General features: G+C 41.4%; 1 protein-coding gene across 2 annotated transcripts in view; it reads left to right on the top strand.

Moving 5' to 3' along the window:
* Positions 1–12499, top strand: part of ZDHHC9 (zinc finger DHHC-type palmitoyltransferase 9) — a 30203-nt gene extending 17704 nt beyond the window's left edge. For both annotated transcript variants that reach the window (XM_025276665.2, XM_025276664.2), the window contains 6 exons: positions 3874–4011; positions 4923–4971; positions 5724–5826; positions 7013–7116; positions 7516–7612; positions 10935–12499. In XM_025276665.2, coding sequence (XP_025132450.1) covers positions 3874–4011; positions 4923–4971; positions 5724–5826; positions 7013–7116; positions 7516–7612; positions 10935–11048 — 605 coding nt within the window. In that variant the 3' untranslated portion in view covers positions 11049–12499. The remainder of the gene's footprint in view (positions 1–3873; positions 4012–4922; positions 4972–5723; positions 5827–7012; positions 7117–7515; positions 7613–10934) is intronic.
* The last annotated feature ends 7481 nt before the right edge of the window (positions 12500–19980 follow it).

The raw sequence follows: 19980 nt of genomic DNA, 5'->3' as shown, positions 1-19980 counted from the left end.
ATGTATCTTACTTTAAATGGTAAAAGCTATATGTAGATAGGATTTTTATAAATTGAAACATTTTAAGTGAACCAGGAAACTTGATATTTCAAGAAAGTCTGATATGACGGTTTTCAGAAAAAATTTCCTCTCCTTATTAATATTCTTAAACATAAAGAACTCATGCAAGTTGGTTTTTTAAAGAAGAAGCCCTAATATTTCAGTAGACATATGGACAGCAGATAAAACAGGAAATGCATTTACTTAGTTAACATGAAAAAAATGTTCATCTCTACTCAACATCAAAGAAAAAAATTAAACCAAGATCTTTTGAAATCTAGAAATTCAGCAAGGAAAACTTGATAATGCTTCATCCTACACTAGTGAGAGTATACATTGGAACGAACTTTTTGAAAGGCAACCTAGTAAGATTCATGCCTTGGAACATGTATACTCTTTGATGCCACTAACTTGCTTTCTAGGGATCTATCCCAAGAAAGTAATTAGGGATATGTTAAAAGATTTAGGTATGCACATATTTACCTCCAGATTATTATAATAATGAAAAATTGGAAAGAACCTTATTGTTCACCAGTAGATAGATGGTCAAATAAATTGTGGGACATTCATGCAATAGACTTCTGTCTATGGGAAAAGCTCATCCTAGAGAGTGGAATGAAATAAAATAGAAGATAGGCTACGTTTAAAGTGCGATCTCAGTTACCCATTGAAAAAAACATAAGTATGTATAAAGAATTATGCATGGAAGTACTCCAGAATGCTTTTTGTCTATTATCTATAGGTTGTGGGGTTATAAGGGATTTTGTTTCCCTCATTAGAAAAAAATTCAAGTTTTCTACAATGAGCATGTACTAGTTGTATTATTAGAAAAAAGTGTGATTTTAATATAATAAAAATATATCTGTATAAATATATATTTTCCAATGTTTTTTATATGGTGGGTTTGTTTAAAGTAAGGCTATCTTCATTCCTTTTTCTGAAAAGATATTGCAGCCCTTTAACTAGGAGATGCACCATTCTTAACACTTATTTTTTTGACTGGTACACAGCTCATTGTGCTTTAAAAATGATGTATTTTATTCTTTGTGGGTTTTTTTGATTCATTAAAATAATACACATTCATTATAGAAAAGATGGAAAGTACAGGTATAAATAAAACTTAATACCAAACTCATTCTCCATTTTGTTGTATTTCCTTCTAGTCTTTCTCGTTTGTAAAATTGGATCATACATGATAGAGTTTTTAGTCCTGCCTTTGTCACTTAATGTTATATCCTGAGCATTTTTCTACATCTTTAATAAATGTTTTTTGAATATATTATTGTTATTATTTTGACCTCACTGCATGGCCTGTGGGATCTTAATTCCCCGACTAGGGACCGAACCCACATCCCTGCATTGGAAGGCAGTGTCTTTACCACTGGACTGCCAGGGAAGTCCCAGAATATGTTATTTTAATGACTGCATAATCTATCATATGACTATATTCTAGTTTATTTAGGCAATCTGCTATCAGTATATATTATTCACAATCCTATTTCATTCATTATTATAACACATTAATCAAAATTATTAAGTTTAGGGATGTGGTGAAATTGGAACCTTCATACTTTTCTGGTGGGAATTGTAAAATGGTGCTGCCACTGTGAATAATACTTTGGCAGTTCTTCAAAAAGTTAAAATTATATGGCTCAGCAATTCCACTCCTGGATATATACCTGTATTAGTGTGCTTGGGCTGCCATAACAGAATACCACAGACTGAGTAACTCAAATAACTGAAATTAATTCAGTCACAGTGCTGGGTGTTAGTGGTCCAAAATCACAGAGCCAACTGGGTGGATTTTTGGTGAGGATTACAGGTGGCCACCTTCTGGCTGTGTCCTCATCTGGCCTTTTCTCTGTGCTCGCATACTTGTGGTGTCACTTCCTTTTCTTATAAGGCTACCAGTCGTATTGGATTAGGGCCCCACCCTTATGATCTCATTTAACTTTAGTTAGCTCCTTAGAGGACATATCTCCAAATATAGTCATATTGGGGCTTAGGGCTTCAACATATAAATTTTAGGGGTGGGGGATGACACAATTCTGTCCATAGCAATACCAAAAAGAACTGAAAAACAAAAACTCAAACATATTTGTATATCAGTGTTCACAATAGCCAAAAGATGGAGGCAATCCAAGTGTCCCTCAACAAATGAACAGATAAGCAAAAATGTGGTATAGCTATACAATGGAATATTTTTCAGTCATAAGGAGGAATGAAGTGCTGATACATGCTACAACATGGATGAGTCTTGAAAACATGCTGGGTGAGAGAAGTCAGACGCAAAAGGCCATATACTGTATGATTCCACTTAAGTGAGATATCTAGAATAAGCAAATTCATAGAGATAGAAAGAAGATTAGAGGTTACCAGGGGCTGGGAGAAGGGGAAAATGGAAAGTTACTACTTAATGAGTACAGAGTTTCTGTTTAGGAGTGATGAAAATTTTTGGAAATAAGTATTTGTGATGGTTGCACAACACTGTAAATGTAATTAATGCCAGTGAATTTTACACTTAAAATTGGTTAAAATGGAAAATTGTATGTTTTATATATTTTACCACAATAAAAAATTTAATGAAAAAGAATTGACCCTAAATTTCTGTGCTCTTCTCTATTTCCTTATGAAAAATTACTGAAAATGGATTTATTCTGCCAAAGGGATGTGAGCATTATTAAGGCTCTTGATACATGTGCCCAAATTGCTTTCCAGAAAGGTTCTCTCAATTTGTAGATCCACAAACAGTATATTATACATTTTACCCTGTTCTCACTAGCATTGAATATTATTTTATATAACCTTATTTTGATAGGCAAAAACTTTCTTATTGTTGTATTAGTATTGCACTGGCTTATTAATGAATCAGAAGACTAAATATATGTTTATGTGGTATTATTAACTGTTTTGCTTTTTGACTATTTTCTTGAAGGAGTATTTGTATTTAATTATTGATTTATAAGGACTTTTAATACACTAAGTTACAAAGTTCAAATATATTCCTGTTGGGTTTTCTTCCTCTTTAATTTTCCTGATAGTATTTTTAACATATAGGAAATATTTTTTAAAGTGTATGAAGTCAAATCATTTCTTTGTCATCTGTGTTTTTTTCCATTACTCTTATGCTTAGAAAGCCCTTCTCCTTTCAGGAGACAAATGTTCACCTAGTATTTTTGGCTATTTTAAGGTTTCACCTTGTTTTTACATTTAACTCTTTAATTCATCTGGAATTACTTTTGATAAATAGTGTGAGGAAAAAAGATGGAACCTTATTTTCAGTCAAGTAACCAATTGTTTATGGAATGATACTGCCTTTCACCACTGGTTTTGTAGCACTGCTTTTCCCAGACATATATTCTATTTCTGGGCTATTTCCATTCCATTAAGCTATGCCACACCGTTTAAGGTGTATAATTTTTTACTAACTGGAGTTTAAGAAAAACCACACTACTCATTTTTCAAAATTTCCTTGGCTATTTATACCGATTTATTCGTCCTGCACTTAGTAGACTCACGTACTAAGACTTTTCTTTGGAAAAACAAGCTCTGTGCTGTTAACTGACGGTGAGACAGATCACTTAACCCCTCAGTATCCCAGTTTCCTTATCTGTAAAATGCAGAAAAGAACATCTTCTTTTGCCTAATTTCCAGGGTGATTGTGGGGATCGAAGGAGATGGCTGTGAAAACATTGCAAAAAGTAAAAACCAGTATTTTTTACAGTTGCAGTACACAAGGATCCTAGGGGTCTGGGAATTAGGTATGAAGTGGATGGTAGGGTTGTGCTTCGTCTTGGAGGCTTTGGTGCTGGACTCTCTCTCTCTCTCCCACAGAACGCTTCGACCATCACTGCCCCTGGGTGGGGAATTGTGTTGGAAAGAGGAACTACCGCTACTTCTACCTCTTCATCCTGTCTCTCTCCCTCCTCACGATCTATGTCTTCGCCTTCAACATCGTCTATGTGGCCCTCAGTGAGTATACAGGGCAGTGTCTGTTGGTGGAAGGGTGGGTGGGGGGAGAAGACTTGAAGACAGCTTAGGGGAGTGGTTCCATATCCTGGGGGGACTTTCCCATTGCAAAGGCACCTTAGGACCAGTTAGAAGTGAGCACCACTGTCTGCTCCTGAGCAGAGCTCCAAACCTCAGGATTTACTGAGCATGTTGGCCTTCTCAGTGGCCCTCTGCTGGGGATCAGGACCATAATTACTGGTTTGTCCCTAGAGTACCTGGCATGTCCCAGGTGATCTCAAAGGTTGGGGATGTATTTTTGGTGTATGTGTCCTCTCTTCTGCCTCATAAGACCTGCTTGGTGTCAGGTGGTAGAAGGGGTTATACCAGAGAAATGTTTTTTAGTGGCTCATGGTCTGCTTCGGAAGATAGAAAACACACTTGTGCACGTCTGCACATGCACACATCCCCACACATCCAGAAACCCAAGAACAGACAGGATGTGGAGTTAAAGGAGTGGTCTTCCTCAGGGTAGCTCCCTGGGAAGAGATGAGTTCTGAGCTGGGTTTTGAACAGTGGAGAGATATAGATTGGTGAAGACAGAGGATTTTTCTTGGATATTCCTGGTTTCTTTCACCTATGAATGCATTTCCCCCCTCCATGCCCATAGCTGGAGGTTAGGGAGAAGGGAGGGGAGCCAGATGCTGGGCTTGTGGCTGACTCTCTAGTCGTGTTGGGTCCTGCATTGGAAAGGTGAACCCTTTAGTCAAGAGAGCACCAGCTTGCAGGTGAGTCCCTTACCTGAATGAGGGCTTATCTCTTGCCAGCTTGTAACAAGGATAGGGAGGGAAGAAGGTGAGTAGGCACTAGAGTATGTGGGTATTTTTTACTGAAGTTACTAATCTTTCTTTCTACTCCTCCTCCTAATTTCACAGAATCCTTGAAAATTGGCTTCCTGGAGACATTGAAAGAAACTCCTGGAACATATCCTCCCCTGGCAGTAGGTCCCTGTGCAGCCCTCTTAAACTACTTTTCAGCGTGCTTTCTGTCTGCAGTTCTCCACCATCTCATTTTTCAGACGTCAGAGAGTGCCAATGTCTAAAGTTGAAAAATGTAGTCTTAGTGGTAGTAACCAGAATGGAAAATGGCTGGGGCTTAAAGAGAGGTCTTTTTTCACCCTTGTCTCCCCTGCTTCCCTCCCAAGTCCTTCTGATCCCAGGCTCAGTCGTGCCTTCTCTAGTGGGCTGTACTTTGCTCTCAATAGACTTGTGTCACTAGAAGTCCCACCTTCCTGTTACAGCTAAGGCTTATTTTGTACAGCAGTTACATTTCTGAGAAGGAGATTCAATTGGGATTTCTAGAAATCACATTCTGGTTTTTTTCCCACCAATTTTTTTGTTTATAGAGTTTGTTTTCCGGTGACAGAGATGACCATCATTGTTTTGCTTTGGACCCCTCCTAAATGTCCCTTTCAAAGAGCCAATGATGAATAAACAGACAAACGTCTAAATACACTAAATCTGTTAGAGAGATCCTTGTAGTGTATAAACAGGAGTCTGTTACTTTTCGTGAGGGATAGAGCCAGTGAGCTTAGAATTCATCCATTGTTATAAATGGATATATATTTGTGATGTATGTTCCAAGGGCTAAAGATGGTGTTATTGGTGCCATGAGCATGGGCGGAGGCATTAAGTCCCCTGGTGTGGCTTCTTCAACATTCCTTAACAGCACCTCACTGTTCTAGAAGTACTCATTTGCTTCTTCACGCTCTGGTCCGTCGTGGGACTGACTGGATTCCACACTTTCCTTGTGGCTCTCAACCAGACAACCAATGAAGATGTGAGTCAGCTTTTCCTCTCCTCATCACATATTCTTGTACCAAAAGCCTATTCTCTAATTACCTGCTAGAGAACTGTCTCCATGGCCTGGGAGGTTGAGGCAGGCAGAAGCCAGGTGTGGGAGATGGTTAAACCAGGTGTGTAGAAGAACAAGCAGACTGCTTTGTTTGGAGCTGAATGCCTATAGGGAATGAGGAAGAAGAGATTGAATGGTTGAGTGGGCACAAGGTCTTCAGACATTCATACGTCCTTAAAAGTTAACTAACTGGGTTTGGAATGGAGAGGGATAAAGTTGCATTGAATTACATCCTTGCTTTTAAAAAGTTACTGATTAATCCATATTTACTGTAGAAAATCAGAAACTACAGATAAACAAAAAATAGCAAATAAGTCCCTGTAATTTTACCTCCTGCTAAGTCACTTCAGTCGTGTCCGACTCTGTGTGACCCCATAGACGGCAGCCCAACAGGCTCCTCCATCCCTGGGATTCTCCAGGCAAGAACCCTGGAGTGGGTTGCCATTTCCTTCTCCAATGCATGAAAGTGAAAAGTGAAAGTGAAGTTGCTCAGTTGTGTCCGACTCTTAGCGACCCCATGGACTGCAGCCCACCAGGCTCCTCCATCCATGGGATTCTCCAGGCAAGAGTACTGGAGTGGGGTGCCATTGCCTTCTCCTAATTTTACCTCCTAGGCCTCACCATTGTTATGGTATGGTCTATAGTGTTCTAGACTTGTCTAGACTTGTTCCCATGTTTGTTTATGTGAGTATATTATGTTTTCTTCCAGTCTGGATTTATTTTTTTTCTTTTTTTAAATAAATTTATTTATTTTAATTGGAGGCTAATTACTTTACAATATTGTAGTGGTTTTGCCATACATTGACATGAATATTATGTATTTTTAAATGGAAATAATATGTAACGCTCAGGTATCTACATTTTCAACTCTATTGTGAATATTTTTCCATGGCTATGCATATATTTCTTTTTTTTCTATTGTGGTAAAAGACATATAGCATAAAATGCACCATCTTAAACCATTTTTAAGTGTACAATTAATTGGCATTAGTACATTGACATTGTTGTGCAACCATTGCCACCAGCCATCTCTAGAACTTTTCCATCTTCCCATGCTCTATGTAGTTCTTCAACATAATGTTTAATGTAAGCCTTGGCTTTTGTCTTGCAGATCAAAGGCTCATGGACAGGGAAGAATCGTGTCCAGAATCCCTATAGCCATGGCAACATTGTGAAGAACTGCTGTGAAGTGCTGTGTGGCCCCTTGCCCCCCAGGTACTCAAAGGACTGGAAGGTTCTGGAACTCTTGGAACAAGCAGTTAGACCCAATCCTGTCACCTGGTCTGATGCGTTCTTCTGAACATGGCCTCTTGGTGTCAAAAGAGGGCTTCCCAGGGATTGTCCCTGGGTGCCATATCTACATGGACCGTAGACCACAGGCTGGTTGTTTCAAAGGGATGACCTTTCATTCTTATTTCATCTGTTTATCCCTTTGTTAATGTGGTATTCCATGATTTGTGGAAGAAAAAAGTGAATGGAAGGCAGGAGGTGCGTGCTTGGATCAGGCTAGACTGCCAAAGGGCAGATTTGTGTTTTCCAGCACACACAGCAAGCAGATGTGGTGGATGTACAGGTGGGTGTGACGTGTTTTGTTAACTCTGCTGTCTCCTTCAGTGTGCTGGATCGAAGGGGTATTTTGCCACTGGAGGAAAGCGGAAGTCGACCCCCCAGTACTCAAGAGGCGAGTACCAGCCTTTTGCCTCAGGGCCCAGTAAGTGTTACTGACTTTTTTAAAGCTTTTAGACTTTAAGACTGATTCGGTGATAGAGGGTATAGGCTAAATTTATACCTTAGTGATATAATTAGGCAATTTTGTGTCCAATCACTCCAGCTTCCCTGTGTCTGCTTCTGTGCTGACATTTTCTTAAGATCTTTGTGCCCTTGACGTAGATTAAGATCTAGTCATTTCTCCAACATTTTGTGCCAGCCAATGTGCTAAGGATACACCAATGAACAAGGCACGCAATGTCCCTGCTCTTACGGACCTCATTGTGTAGTGGGGATGAGAGACAATAAAACAGGCTGTTAGTTGGTACAGTGACAAGTGTCTTGATGAGGGAAGAATAAAATGCTATAGGAGCAATGGTAGTGGTCAGGGGAGTGGGTTGGAGTTAGTGGTGTGGTTACCTTGATAGAAGGGGGCTTCTTCTCTGAAATATGCAGGTGTTATGGAAACTCTCCCAGCTATACTGCTCAGATATGTTTTAATAAAATATGTTCCTAAGAAGTTATTAGTTGAACTTTCTTCTTAAATAATAGCTCTATTGAGATATGATTCAGATACCATAAAATCTCAGTTAAAAATGTAGGATTCACTGGTTTGTAATATATTCACAGAATTGTAACAATCAATTTTAAAACATTTTCATTGCCCTTCCCCCCCCCAAAAAAAAAACCCTGTACCCATTAGCAGTCACTGTCCCTTTCCCTCCAGTTCCCTCAGCCCCATCCCTGCTGCTGCTGCTGCTAAGTCGCTTCAGTCATGTCCGACTCTGTGCGACCCCATAGACGGTAGGCCACCAGGCTCCCCTGTCCCTGGGATTCTCTAGGCAAGAACACTGGTGTGGGTTGCCATTTCCTCCTCCAATGCATGAAAGTGAAAACTGAAAGTGAAGTCGCTCAGTCCTGTCCGACTTGTAGCAACCCCATGGACTGCAGCCTACCAGGCTCCTCCATCCATGGGATTTTCCAGGCAAGAGTACTGGAGTGGGGTGCCATTGCCTTCTCCGAGCCCCATCCCTAGGCAACTGTTAATCTGTTTTCTTTTACTGTAGACTTGTTTCTTCAGTACATTTCATGTGAATGCAGTCGTATTATATGTGGTCTTTTGTGACTGGCTTCTTTCATTTACGATTGTATTTTCAAGGTTCATCCATGTTGTAGCTTGTGGCAGTACTTTTTTCCTTTATATGGTTGGATAATATTCCATTATATGGATAGACCACATTTTATTTATATGTTCATCAATTGATAGACATTTAGATTGTTTCCATCTTTTGGTTATTATGAGTAATGCTGAAATGAACATGTGTATGCAAGTTTTTACATGGACATATGTTTTCATTTCTCTTGGCTATATACATGAAATTACTGGGTCATATAATAATTTTATGTTTAACCTTTTGAGGAATGGCTGTACTGTTTTCCAAAGTGGCTGTACCATTTTTTCACCCCCACCAGTTGCATATGAGGGTTCCAGTTTCTACATATCTTGGGCAACACTTGTTATTATCATCAACCATTTTGATTCTAGCCATCCTTGTGTATGTACAGCCATATATCATGGTAGTTTTGATTTCCATTTCCCTGATGCATTGATATTGAACATCTCTTCATTAGTTTATTGGCCAGTTGTGTATCTTCTTCTTTGGAGAAGTGTCTATTCAGATCCTTTGTCCATTTTTAAATTGGATTGTTTGGGATTTTTTTTTAATTGTTGAGTTGTAAGAGTTCTTTATTCTGTATGTAAGTCCCTTATCAGAGATTTGATTTGCAAAGATTCTCCAACTTTGTATATTGTCTTTCCACGTTCTTAATGGTGTCCTTTCAAGCACAAAAGATTTCAGTTTTGTGTAGTCTAGTTTATCTATTTTGGTTGTTTTTGCTTGTGCTTTCACTGTCAGATCTAAGAAACCATTGCCTAATCCAAGGTCGTGAAGATTTATACTCTGTTTTCTTCTAAGAGTTTTATAGTTTTAGCTCTTATATTTAGGCCTTTGATCCATTTTGAGTTAAATTTTGTATATTGTATGAGGTAGAGGGTTCAAATTCTTTATTTTGCGTGTGGATATCCAGTTGTCTTGGCACAGTTTATTGAAAATTATCCTTACTCTGTTGAATTGTTGTGGTACCCTTGTCAAAAATCAGTTGATCATAAATGTGAGAATCTGGTTCTGGACTTTCAGTCCTATTCCACTGATCAATAAGTTTATTCCTGTGCTAGTATCGCACTATCTGGGTTACTGTAGCATTGTAGTAAGTTTTGAGATTATGAAGTGTGAGTCCTCCAAATTTATTCTTTATTTAATTGTTTTGGTTGTGGTCCTTCTAATTTCCATATGACTCCTAGAATCAACTTAATCAATTTCTGCAGATGTACCAGCTGAAATTTTGATGGGGATTGTATTGAATCTGTAGATTAATTTGGAGAATATTATCATCCTAACATGATTAAGTCTTCTGAGCCAATAATATGGGCTGTAATCTCATTTATGTAGGTCTTTTAAAATTTCTTTCAACAATGTTTTGTAGTTTTCAGAGTATAAGTTTTATATTTCTTTTGTTACCCTTATTCATAAATATTTTATTCTTTTTGATGTTATTATAATATAAATGGGCTTCCCTGGTGGCTCAGGTCATAAAGAATCCGCCTGCTGTGCGGGAGACCTGGGTTTGATCCCTGGGTTTGGAAGATCCCCTGGAGAAGGGAATGGCTACCCACTCCAGTATTCTTTCCTGGAGAATTCCATGGACAGAGGAGCCTGGCGGCTATAGTCCATGGAGTCCCGAAGAGTTGGACATGACTGAGAGACTTTCACTTTCACATAATATAAATGAAATTATTTTGGAGACTTCCCTGACTGTATCATTCAGGAGATATTTTCAAAGCAGATATACCATCTGAAAATTTAGCCACCCTACCCTCTTCGGTTTAGAATCACTGTTATAGTGAGCCACGTATTAGGGCCCAAAGAAGATTGAGAGCCACTGTGTCAGACCTTGTGAGATGTGTATGTTATAATATTCTGTTGTGAAAGAGGGAAGGTGATCTGTGTAATTATTTGTGGTCCCATTTATTAGTATCATGAATAATAATGGAAATATCTGTCCACAACAGACAGTTAAGAGTAGAACTCAAACTTCAATTGCCTTCTGTTGAGAAGACAATAGTCTAGTTTTGGTTCTGAGTTTCAGGCTGGTGGGAGCATATCTCCAGCCATGAGTGTGGTTAATGGGTTCAGAGGATGAGTTCAGTGTCTATGGATTATCTCCATTTGGATTCTGTATTGACTTTGATATCTTTTCCTTCTCAGGCTCCAATAGACCATCTAAGCAATGAGATGCCGGAGGACACCAGCACTCCTGAAGAGATGCCACCCCCAGAGCCCCCAGAGCCCCCACAGGAGGTGACGGAAGCTGAGAAGTAGCCTATGTATGGAAGAGACTTTCGTTGTGTTTGATTAGGGCTGTGAGAGATTTAAGGGGAGAAGGTAAACCTGAGACAGAGAGAGAGTAAGCTATTCCTCTCACTGTTTTTCTTTGGTCTTTATTCACCCTGTTGTAAACTGACATTTTCTTGCTGCAAGCTTTTTTAATTTCTGGACTCTAAGCAGTCACAGAAGATGTCAGTCACCTCTGGTAACTGGACAAATGGGTCTATTGGGCCCTGGCGCTGGTTTTCCATGGCCTCAGCCACGGAGTCTCTTTGGACTCCCCTCTCTTCCCTCCAGATCCCAGCTCTCTTGCTTGGGGTCACTGGCCCAATCCTGGGGTAAAGGTCCTTGAGACTGGCTCAAATCCCCTCAAGTTGCTGCATGTCACGAGTCCAGAGGCAGTCACAGAGACTGCTGGCCAGGGCATTCTACCTGGATTCTCGAGGCCTTCAGAATGGAGGAGGATGGAGAGTAGGGTTGGAGGATTCTCACGGCTCCAAAGTGCCAACATTGCCAGCAAATCCTTTCAGGAACGGGGCAGGTAGCTTCCAGTTGTTGTATTTATTCGTGTAGCTTCTCCTTTGTCCCCTGTCCACTCTCTTAACACCTAAGCCCCACTCTTTTCCCTGAGATATATGTAAGTAGTTGCAGTATAGATAATAATTTACATTTCTTGTAGACTACCCAGAAACTTTTTACTACCTGTGCCATTCTCAATAAGAACTTACGAGATGCCAATGGCATGGCCCCTCACACTCTCTGTCTCATCTCTCCTCCTCTCTCACTAGCCCCTTTTAATTTGTTTTCCTTTTGACTCTTGTTCCCGTTGGGAGCAGGAACGGCAGTAATAAAAGTCTGCACTTTGGTGGTTCCTTTTCCTCAGAGGAAGCCCGAGTGCTCACTTAAACACTACCCCCTCAGACTCCCTGTGTGAGGCCTGTAGAGGCCCTGTATGCACAAATGGGGAAACCAAGGCACAGAGAGGCTCTCCTCTCCTCTCCTCTCCCCCTGTATCCCCTCAAAACAGAAAAAGAATAATAGAAAAAGAGGATAACAAGTACTTCCATTAGGCCTCGGCTGAGTGAGGAGGGAAAGCCCCGCACTGCTGCCCTCCCGGGTTACCCACTCCAAGGCCTTGGCCCATCTCGGGCTTGGTAACCACACCAGGGGCTTCCTCCAGGCCCCACTCTTCCAGCACTTCCACCGGCAGAGTCCCAGAGTCGCTTCACCCTGGGGGTGGGTTGTGGCCCCCAGTCAGCTCTGCTCAGGACCTGCTCTATTTCAGGGAAGAAAATTTATGTATTATATGTGGCTATATTTCCTAGAGCACCTGTGTTTTTCTCTTTCTAAGCCAGGGTCCTGTCTGGATGACTTCTGGGGAGGGGGGGAGTGTAAACCAGAACTTTTAATCTATTTGAAGGTGATTAAACTGTGTCTAATGCAAACTGCCTGCCTCCTCCTTCCCCTTCCACTTCAGGAACCACTGTGGGGTGTATCTATGTGTGGCGGGCTGGGGGGTGGGGGTGGGGGTTGAAGGGGTTGCTTGTTACTACTGCCCATACTTCCCTTTTCCAGGGGACCTTGGGTTGGAGAGATTGCTCCCAAATTCTCCACTGATCTATATTACACTCTGGGTTGAAGTTTACCTTATTCTGAACTATGAAAAAAAAGCCTTTCAAGGCCATGGACAGTGTTAGAAAGCTTGGGAGGGTCAAGGGTTATATTAAAGTAAGAGAACAAGTTCTTTATTAGGATATTGTTTTTATGCAGATGGATGGTTTTAATTGCAGATGAGTCTTGGTTATTAAAGCAGGCTCATCAGCCTCCTGCCCCCGGAAATATTTTGTTAGTGATCTTTTACGAGTGATGGTATATATTTCTTTTTAAATGGTATCTAATCAGAATTCCTTACCAATTCCTATTTCACTCTCCCCAATTAATCAAAAGTAATGAAACTTGGCTGCTCACAGATTTTTCTCTGTCTTCCTATTTTCCTTGTAGCAGGGTTTGAGGTTAGCAGTCCTTGGAGAGACAGAGAGACTGGGACTGTGACCGACTCTGATTCCTGTCCTATCTGCCTCTGCTTTCCCATTCTTTTTCTGGCTCTCTCGGTTTTGTCCTTGTAGTTAGATTTTAGTCAGTTCAAAATAAGGCCAAGCCTGGAAAGTTGGGAAGATACTAGATTTTTTTCAGTTAACTTGCCACTCAGATGAAACTGTTTTTAGTCAGTTCTCAGCCCGTCTTGTCTCAGCCCATGTCCTCTCTCCTCCTTCAATTTACCTCAGCCATCTTCTGTTGACCCTTGGGTGCATTAGATAAGCTGTCTTTTCCTGAGGTGAAGGGTCAAAATGGAAACCCCTTATCACTAGTGTGAAATGATTTTTTTAAAGCTTCTGGTTTTCCCTACTCCCTGCCCTTGTTCTTTTCCTTTATAAATCTTCTATTTTTAAGACCTTGGCCTGAAGATCTGTCCATTCATACCATGCACCAGCTGGGACTGTTCCTAGTCTGAGTTCTGATCAGAGTGGAGATTGATGAATTGGTCCTTCCCAGGGGAATAGGCTTTAAATTGTTTACTCTTTTCAATGGCTGACATTCTTTCCACCTCTCCCCTTCCTCCCCATTCCTTAAGTTTCCTATGTTCCTCACTTCCCCAGGCCAGGATGGTTGGCATGAATCCCAAACCTCTGGGGGCTGGTGGAATTTGACTCTTTGGGGCCTTTTTATTTTTCATGTCCCTTTGGCCCTGGGGTCCCCTTTGCCCTAGATGAGAACACCATCTCCCCCTTTGCTTTTTTCACCAGTGGCAGCAGTGGGTTCTAAATCTATAGCAGCTAAACTCCATTCTTCCTGTCCTGACCTTCCTGCCTTTACCCATAAGTCCCTTTTTCCTGCTGAATGAATCTCGTTACCTTGTTGAGGGAAAAATAATTATTTTGTTTTTAAATCTGTTTTCTAACTTAAATGCAATTTAATATGTAAATCTCAGCACTTTTGTGTGAGCCTACAAATGTGTGTGTGTGTTGTGTGTGTATGGTGGGATTTTCACTCTCTGGTGTTGTTTTTTTTTCCCCCCTCTGGTGTTTCTTAATAAAGAAATCCTTCTTTCCGGGGGGAAGCCAATTAATGAAGGAGACTTGAATAGTTGTAGAAATAGAAGGATGTCTGTTTCTTTGTGCTTCTGCCTCATTTCTTTACTTGTGCCTGGTGTGAATGACCAGACCCCTCCACCACCTTTTGACCCCCTCCCTTTTAGAGAGCCCTCAGCCTAGTGGGGCAGAGAGAGGGACCTGTACTGGGTCTGGTGCCCCTCTGGGACCACTTGGATTGGCTCAAGCAGTAACCTAGCAACCTAGCTCCCCTCCCTCTCCCCAAGGCCTGGCCCTGTTAGTCCTTTTCTTCCAGCTCAATTCACTTTATACCTCTGAAGCTTAGGGCTGGGCTAGGGAAAATCACCAAGGGATCACAGTAAATTTTTTTTTTAATAATTTTCTCTCGTGCCTTGGTGCTACTAAAGAAGACCAGTGCTTCCAATGATTCAAAAAGCATTTGTGTCACTTTTGAGAACACATAGGAATTGCTTGCTGTCCTTTGGCAATATGCTTTAGAAATAGTTTCAAAGGCTACAACTGCAAATATCATTAGTTTTAAAGGATGCAAGGCCTACTCCCTAAAAGGAGTCATTGTGGATTTCATGTTTTGGATAAATATGAAAGGGAAATGGGAACTAGAAATCTTCTGTAAACCATCAGATGCCCTATAGGACATCAGTATAGGTAGAAAAACCTAGAACAACTATTTGGGCCTAATCGTTATACAAATAAACACAAAACATATTTTTATAGTTTTAATATTATACACTGAGTTTCCAGTAATGCAGCAATTGTGTAAATTGTGTAAAGATGGTCCTTTATTTTAATCAGAAATTTACCAAGAGTTGTGACTTTTGAAAATCAGGTCACCAACAGGAGTGCCATTCATGGTTTTTAAGTCTCTAATGTTTAGTCTTCCTTTGTAGCATTTGCATTTGCAGTGAATCTGCGTGTATAGTGGAAGCATTGGACTATTAGATCTTTTAGTATAGTCTTGTAAAGGCATTCGCATCTGAAGTATAGTTCTCTGATTCTAAATGACTTTTCTTTTGTTTCTTCTTTATACTATAGTTAGTGTATTATATTGCTATTCTGGAAATTATGTGTATAAGCAGTTTATATTAACTATGAAATTCATTTCAGGCCAAGGGTATATTACAAAATATTATATATACCAAGGGAGGGTTGAGAACCCCTGGACTAGATTATCTCAAAGGTCCCTTTCTACCTCTAAATAGTTGGAAGACTTAGAAAATCAACAATGCCCCTCATCTCCTTATACCTTTAGTGTGCTTTTTAAATTTTAAAAGTAACACATGTTGAAATTTTGAAAATACAGGAATGTAAGAGGATTGAAAAAAATCACTCATAAACTTATCACCAAATATATTAATCACTGTTAATGTTTTGGTTTATTTCTTTCTGGTCTTTCTTCTTGTGCATATATATATATACACATACATATTTTTGAACATAACTGGAATTCAACTATCAATATAGTTTTGTAATCCAGCTTTTTTTACTTAGTATTTTTCATACCATTATAAATTATTTGAAAATGTTTTTTAATGACTCCATGATATATATATAATCTTTCCCCTATTGTCAGACATTTTTTAGGCATCTCCAATTTTTCCTTATTATAAATATTGCTATGATGAACTTCCTTATATATGAGCATATCTGTGATTATTTCTTTCAGATAAATTCCTAAAGGTGGAATTACTGAGTTTAATGGCTCTTGATGTGTGCTATGCTAAGTCACTTTAGTCGTGTGACCCCATGGACTGTAGCCCGCCAGGCTTCTCTGTCCATGGGGTTTTCCAGGCAAGAATACTGGAGTGAGTTGCCACTTCCTCCTCCAATGGCTCTTGATAAATATGGCCAAATTACTTTACAGAAAGGCTGACCCAGTTTGTCCTACCACTTCTGTATCAGAGAGCCTCCTTCAACACACCTTATTTAAACATTTGGTCATCTGATAGCTAGTTATTAACTGGTATCTCCATGCCTTCATTTCCTAATTCCGTTAATTATGAGGTAAAACATTTTCTGCACCTCCCATCTGCCTTATGTTTCTTGCCATTTTTATTCTGTGAATTGGCTAAGTCCTTTGTTTATCTTTCTTCTGGCATTAGGGGTTTTTCTTGTTGTTTAGTCACTAAGTTGTGTCCGACTTTTTGTGACTCTTTGAAGTGTAGCCCACCAGGTTCCTCTGCCCGTGGCATTCTCCAAGCAAGAGTACTGGACTGGGTTGTCATTAATAAATGGAAGCTTGGAGCTCATCCTCCACCATAGGCCAGGAAGTAAGGGAGCCTTGAGTTAGAAGTGTCTTTACAACTCTGGAGCACAGCATAGATTTACCACCCTAACATTCCATGTCTCTTCCCTTTCTTCAAGCCCCCCTCCCAACTACCTTTTCTGCCAGCCACTGCCGGTCGTCAGCTATCACCATTCCAACTTGCCTGCATGGGTGGCAGTTTTGTGCCCCAACTAGAGACATGGTTGTCATAAAACCTGGCCTCTGTCCATGACATTCCTGAAAGGAAAACACCAATCAATCATGTAGTTCATATTGCTTGTGCTCACTTTTGTGAGCCCTCTCTGTCTCTTAGCAGAAAGTACCACGACTTATCTAAGGTCACATGGACAGTTACTGGTTAAGCCAAGACCAGAACCCAGATGTCCTCAGTCCCAGTCCAGAGAGTTTTCCAGCATAACCCCCTACCCCTCAGTCGAGCAGGTATAGACAGAGAAAGCGGTTTGAATAATTCCAAGTGCCACTGAAATTAAATGAGCCTTTCCTTTATTTAACACTCAATAAATACTTGTTGAAAACTGACCACTGCTGCTGCTAAGTCGCTTCAGTCATGTCTGACTCTGTGCAACCCCATAGACGGCAGCCCACCAGGCTCCCCTGTCCCTGGGATTCTCCAGGCAAGAACACTAGAGTGGGTTGCCATTTCCTTCTCCAATGCATAAAAGTGAAGGTGAAGTCGCTCAGTCGTGTCCGACTCTTAGCGACCCCATGGACTGCAGCCCACCAGGCTCCTCTGTCCATGGGATTTTCCAGGCAAGAGTACTGGAGTGGGGTGCCATTGCCTTCTCCGGAAAACTGACCACATTCTAGGCGAAATTGCATTGTTGACCCCATTCTCTTGAGAGTTGAGAAGCAGCGATGATTTTAGGATTTTTTTTTTTTTTGCCATATTGGATGAATTTTACCAATGATGTCTCCATTTTAGGCAGGCAGAGGGCTGACTATATATAGTCGAGCTGGTCTGGGGGTAGTTGTTGGGTTTTTGTTTTAAACTTAAATCTCTTAAATCTCTCTTCAGACACCTGCGCTTAGGTTGAACTGACGGTGGGGTTTCTTTAGCACAGAAAGTCAGGAAGTTGCCTAGCCGGGTTCCCACAGTCAAGTCGTCTGTCCCTTTGTGAGGGCCATTGCCCTGGGCCCTTTCTGACGCTATCCCTGGCAGCTCCCAGAGGCAGTGGTATACAAATGCTATATTGGTAACTGCGAAGTTATAGGAAAAGGTGAAGTCTACATATCAAGTGCTATAGAATTGCATTTATTTAGGGCTTTCCTGGAGGAGGAGTGTTGGCTGGGTCTACAGGGGAGGCAGTTCCTTCCCACTTGATTGTGTTGTTTGTTGGCCAAGCAACACAGAATGTGGCTGACGTTGTGTGAGAAGTGAAGGTAGCCTTTATTGTGAAGGAGGGGTGGGAGAGCCACTTCTTTTCCCCAGATGGGAAACCTCATACCTCATCCTGAATTTCCTGCCTGGGAGGCTGAGGGGGAAGGCGGTGAACCTCACTGAGACTACCGTGATCAGGGCCCATTTTTCTCTTTACAGACCTCTGTTAGCTTGGTTTTAATGCCTGTTGTCTCCCATGGCTCCACCGAGGCCTCCACTTCTGTGAAAAACCCTTCTGGGCAGGGTTTCTAAGAGTCAGAAACAGCAGCTGGGGCCAGTGTCAGACCACCTTGCTCTAGGGTCTGGGCAGGGACAAAAGAGGGAATTTGTGGAGGCAAGAGCTGTTGTGGGGGTGGGGGGTAGCTGATCAGGACCTACCTTGGGAAAGAGAGGTGGCGAGTGACAGGGGAGATGGTTTAGGAGGAAGGTGCAGATACCGCCGACTGCTTCCCCTAACTGCTTCAGCCTCTAATCCTGACTTGATGCTCTTTCTTTTTGAATCTGGCTTTTATCCACTTCTTTCTGGCAGCACATGGACGTCCAAGGGAGTTGCCTAAAATAAGGCTGGTACCCAGGGCTGATCATCTTCCTCTGGGCTGGGCACAGCAAGGGCTGTCCCGGGCTTCCCAGGTGGACTTTCTCCCATCACCAGCCTCTCCACACACCAGAGCTGGAACCCCCTACCCTGAATGCTAGCACCCTCTGGAAGCTTCGAGAGCTTGTCTCTGAGCTATAGCAGGTAGCCTGCAGACAAGCACATGTCAGCATGGCCTTTGTGCCCATTCTTGAGCTCAGTACCTTTAAGGTTACAAAAAATGTAAAACTCCACGATTTATTGTCACTATGTGCCAGGAACTTTATACACTATCTCATTTCTTTCTTTGCCAACCCCAAGAGGTAGGTATTATTAGCTGATTATTCTTTTTTGTTAAATTTAATTTTTATTTATTTTAAATTATTTTAAAATTGAGATTTAATTAACATAACATTGTGTGAGTTTAAGGTGTATAAAGTGTTCACTTGATATATTTATCACAATATAGATCATTATTTTATAGAAAAGAAATGTATGTGTATGTAATTACCTCAAATTGTGTTAACTAGCTAGTGAGTGGTGGAGCCAGGATTTGAAGACACTTTAGTAACTCCAAAGCCTTTGCTCTGGGTCACTGCACTAACTAGGGGGTCCAAGGAGAGATGGGCCTTAAAGGGAGTGAAATGGAGGTCACAGGATGGTGACATGATATCATTCATTGTGCATGAATTTTGTGCTCAACGCTATGCCAAGTATTTTGCATACACTACTTCATTCAATCTACCTAACAGCCCCATCATGGGGGCTAGTACTATTATCCCCACTGCACTGATGTGGAAAGTAAGGTTCAAGGAGGTTTAACGATTTGTCTGGGATGATCCAGCTAATGAGTAAGAGACCCAATACTTGAAGTCAGGTTGGCCAGAGCTGCTAACTGCTAGTACTCTCCTTTCTGCCCTAGAGGAGCTTCCACTGGCTGGAAGAACCCATGACCCTCTTGGCCTATGCCTCCCCCACCTTCCAAGGGGAGCTAGAGGCTTGGCCTTTGACATCCTGGGCTGGGGGTATCTGCTCTCCAGCTGTGAAGACTCTGCCTCCTAGACACCAGCCCTTGGTTTGCTGGGCCCGGGGCTCCACTTGACATCTTTTAGATATCCCTGGGGCTGGACAGGAGCTTCCAGCAGCCCTTCCTGGACAAGGGGCTGCAGGCTGTGGGCTGCAGACCTACAGAGGCGCACTGCCTTTCTCCCCCTGGCCTGTAGTCTACATTTCCTCATTGCCCTTCTTCACGGCCCACTCCCTAAATCTGATGATCATTGGAGCCCTTGCACAACTACTTACTTTCAGCCTATATTCGGCTTACAGACCAAACTGAAGCCCAGTAGCTGTGAGACACGTTCCCATCCCCCGCTCCAGGGTGGGGCAAGATTGCAAAACATCGTGTTCTCAGTCATTCCTCTTTTTCTGAAGTTTTCCTTTCCCCAGCGGGAGTTAATAGGGGGTTTGAAAACTGTAGGACTCTCCTCTGATAGGCTCCCCTTGGTGTATGTGGATTTTAAGTACTTTGGGTCTTATTCACCCCCACTCCCCATCTTTCC

This window comes from Bubalus bubalis, chromosome X (assembly GCF_019923935.1).
Source record: "Bubalus bubalis isolate 160015118507 breed Murrah chromosome X, NDDB_SH_1, whole genome shotgun sequence".
In the NCBI taxonomy this organism is placed as follows: domain Eukaryota; kingdom Metazoa; phylum Chordata; class Mammalia; order Artiodactyla; family Bovidae; genus Bubalus; species Bubalus bubalis.
The sequence above is the reverse complement of the archived record's forward strand: the minus strand, read 5'-3'. Positions and strand labels throughout refer to the sequence as shown.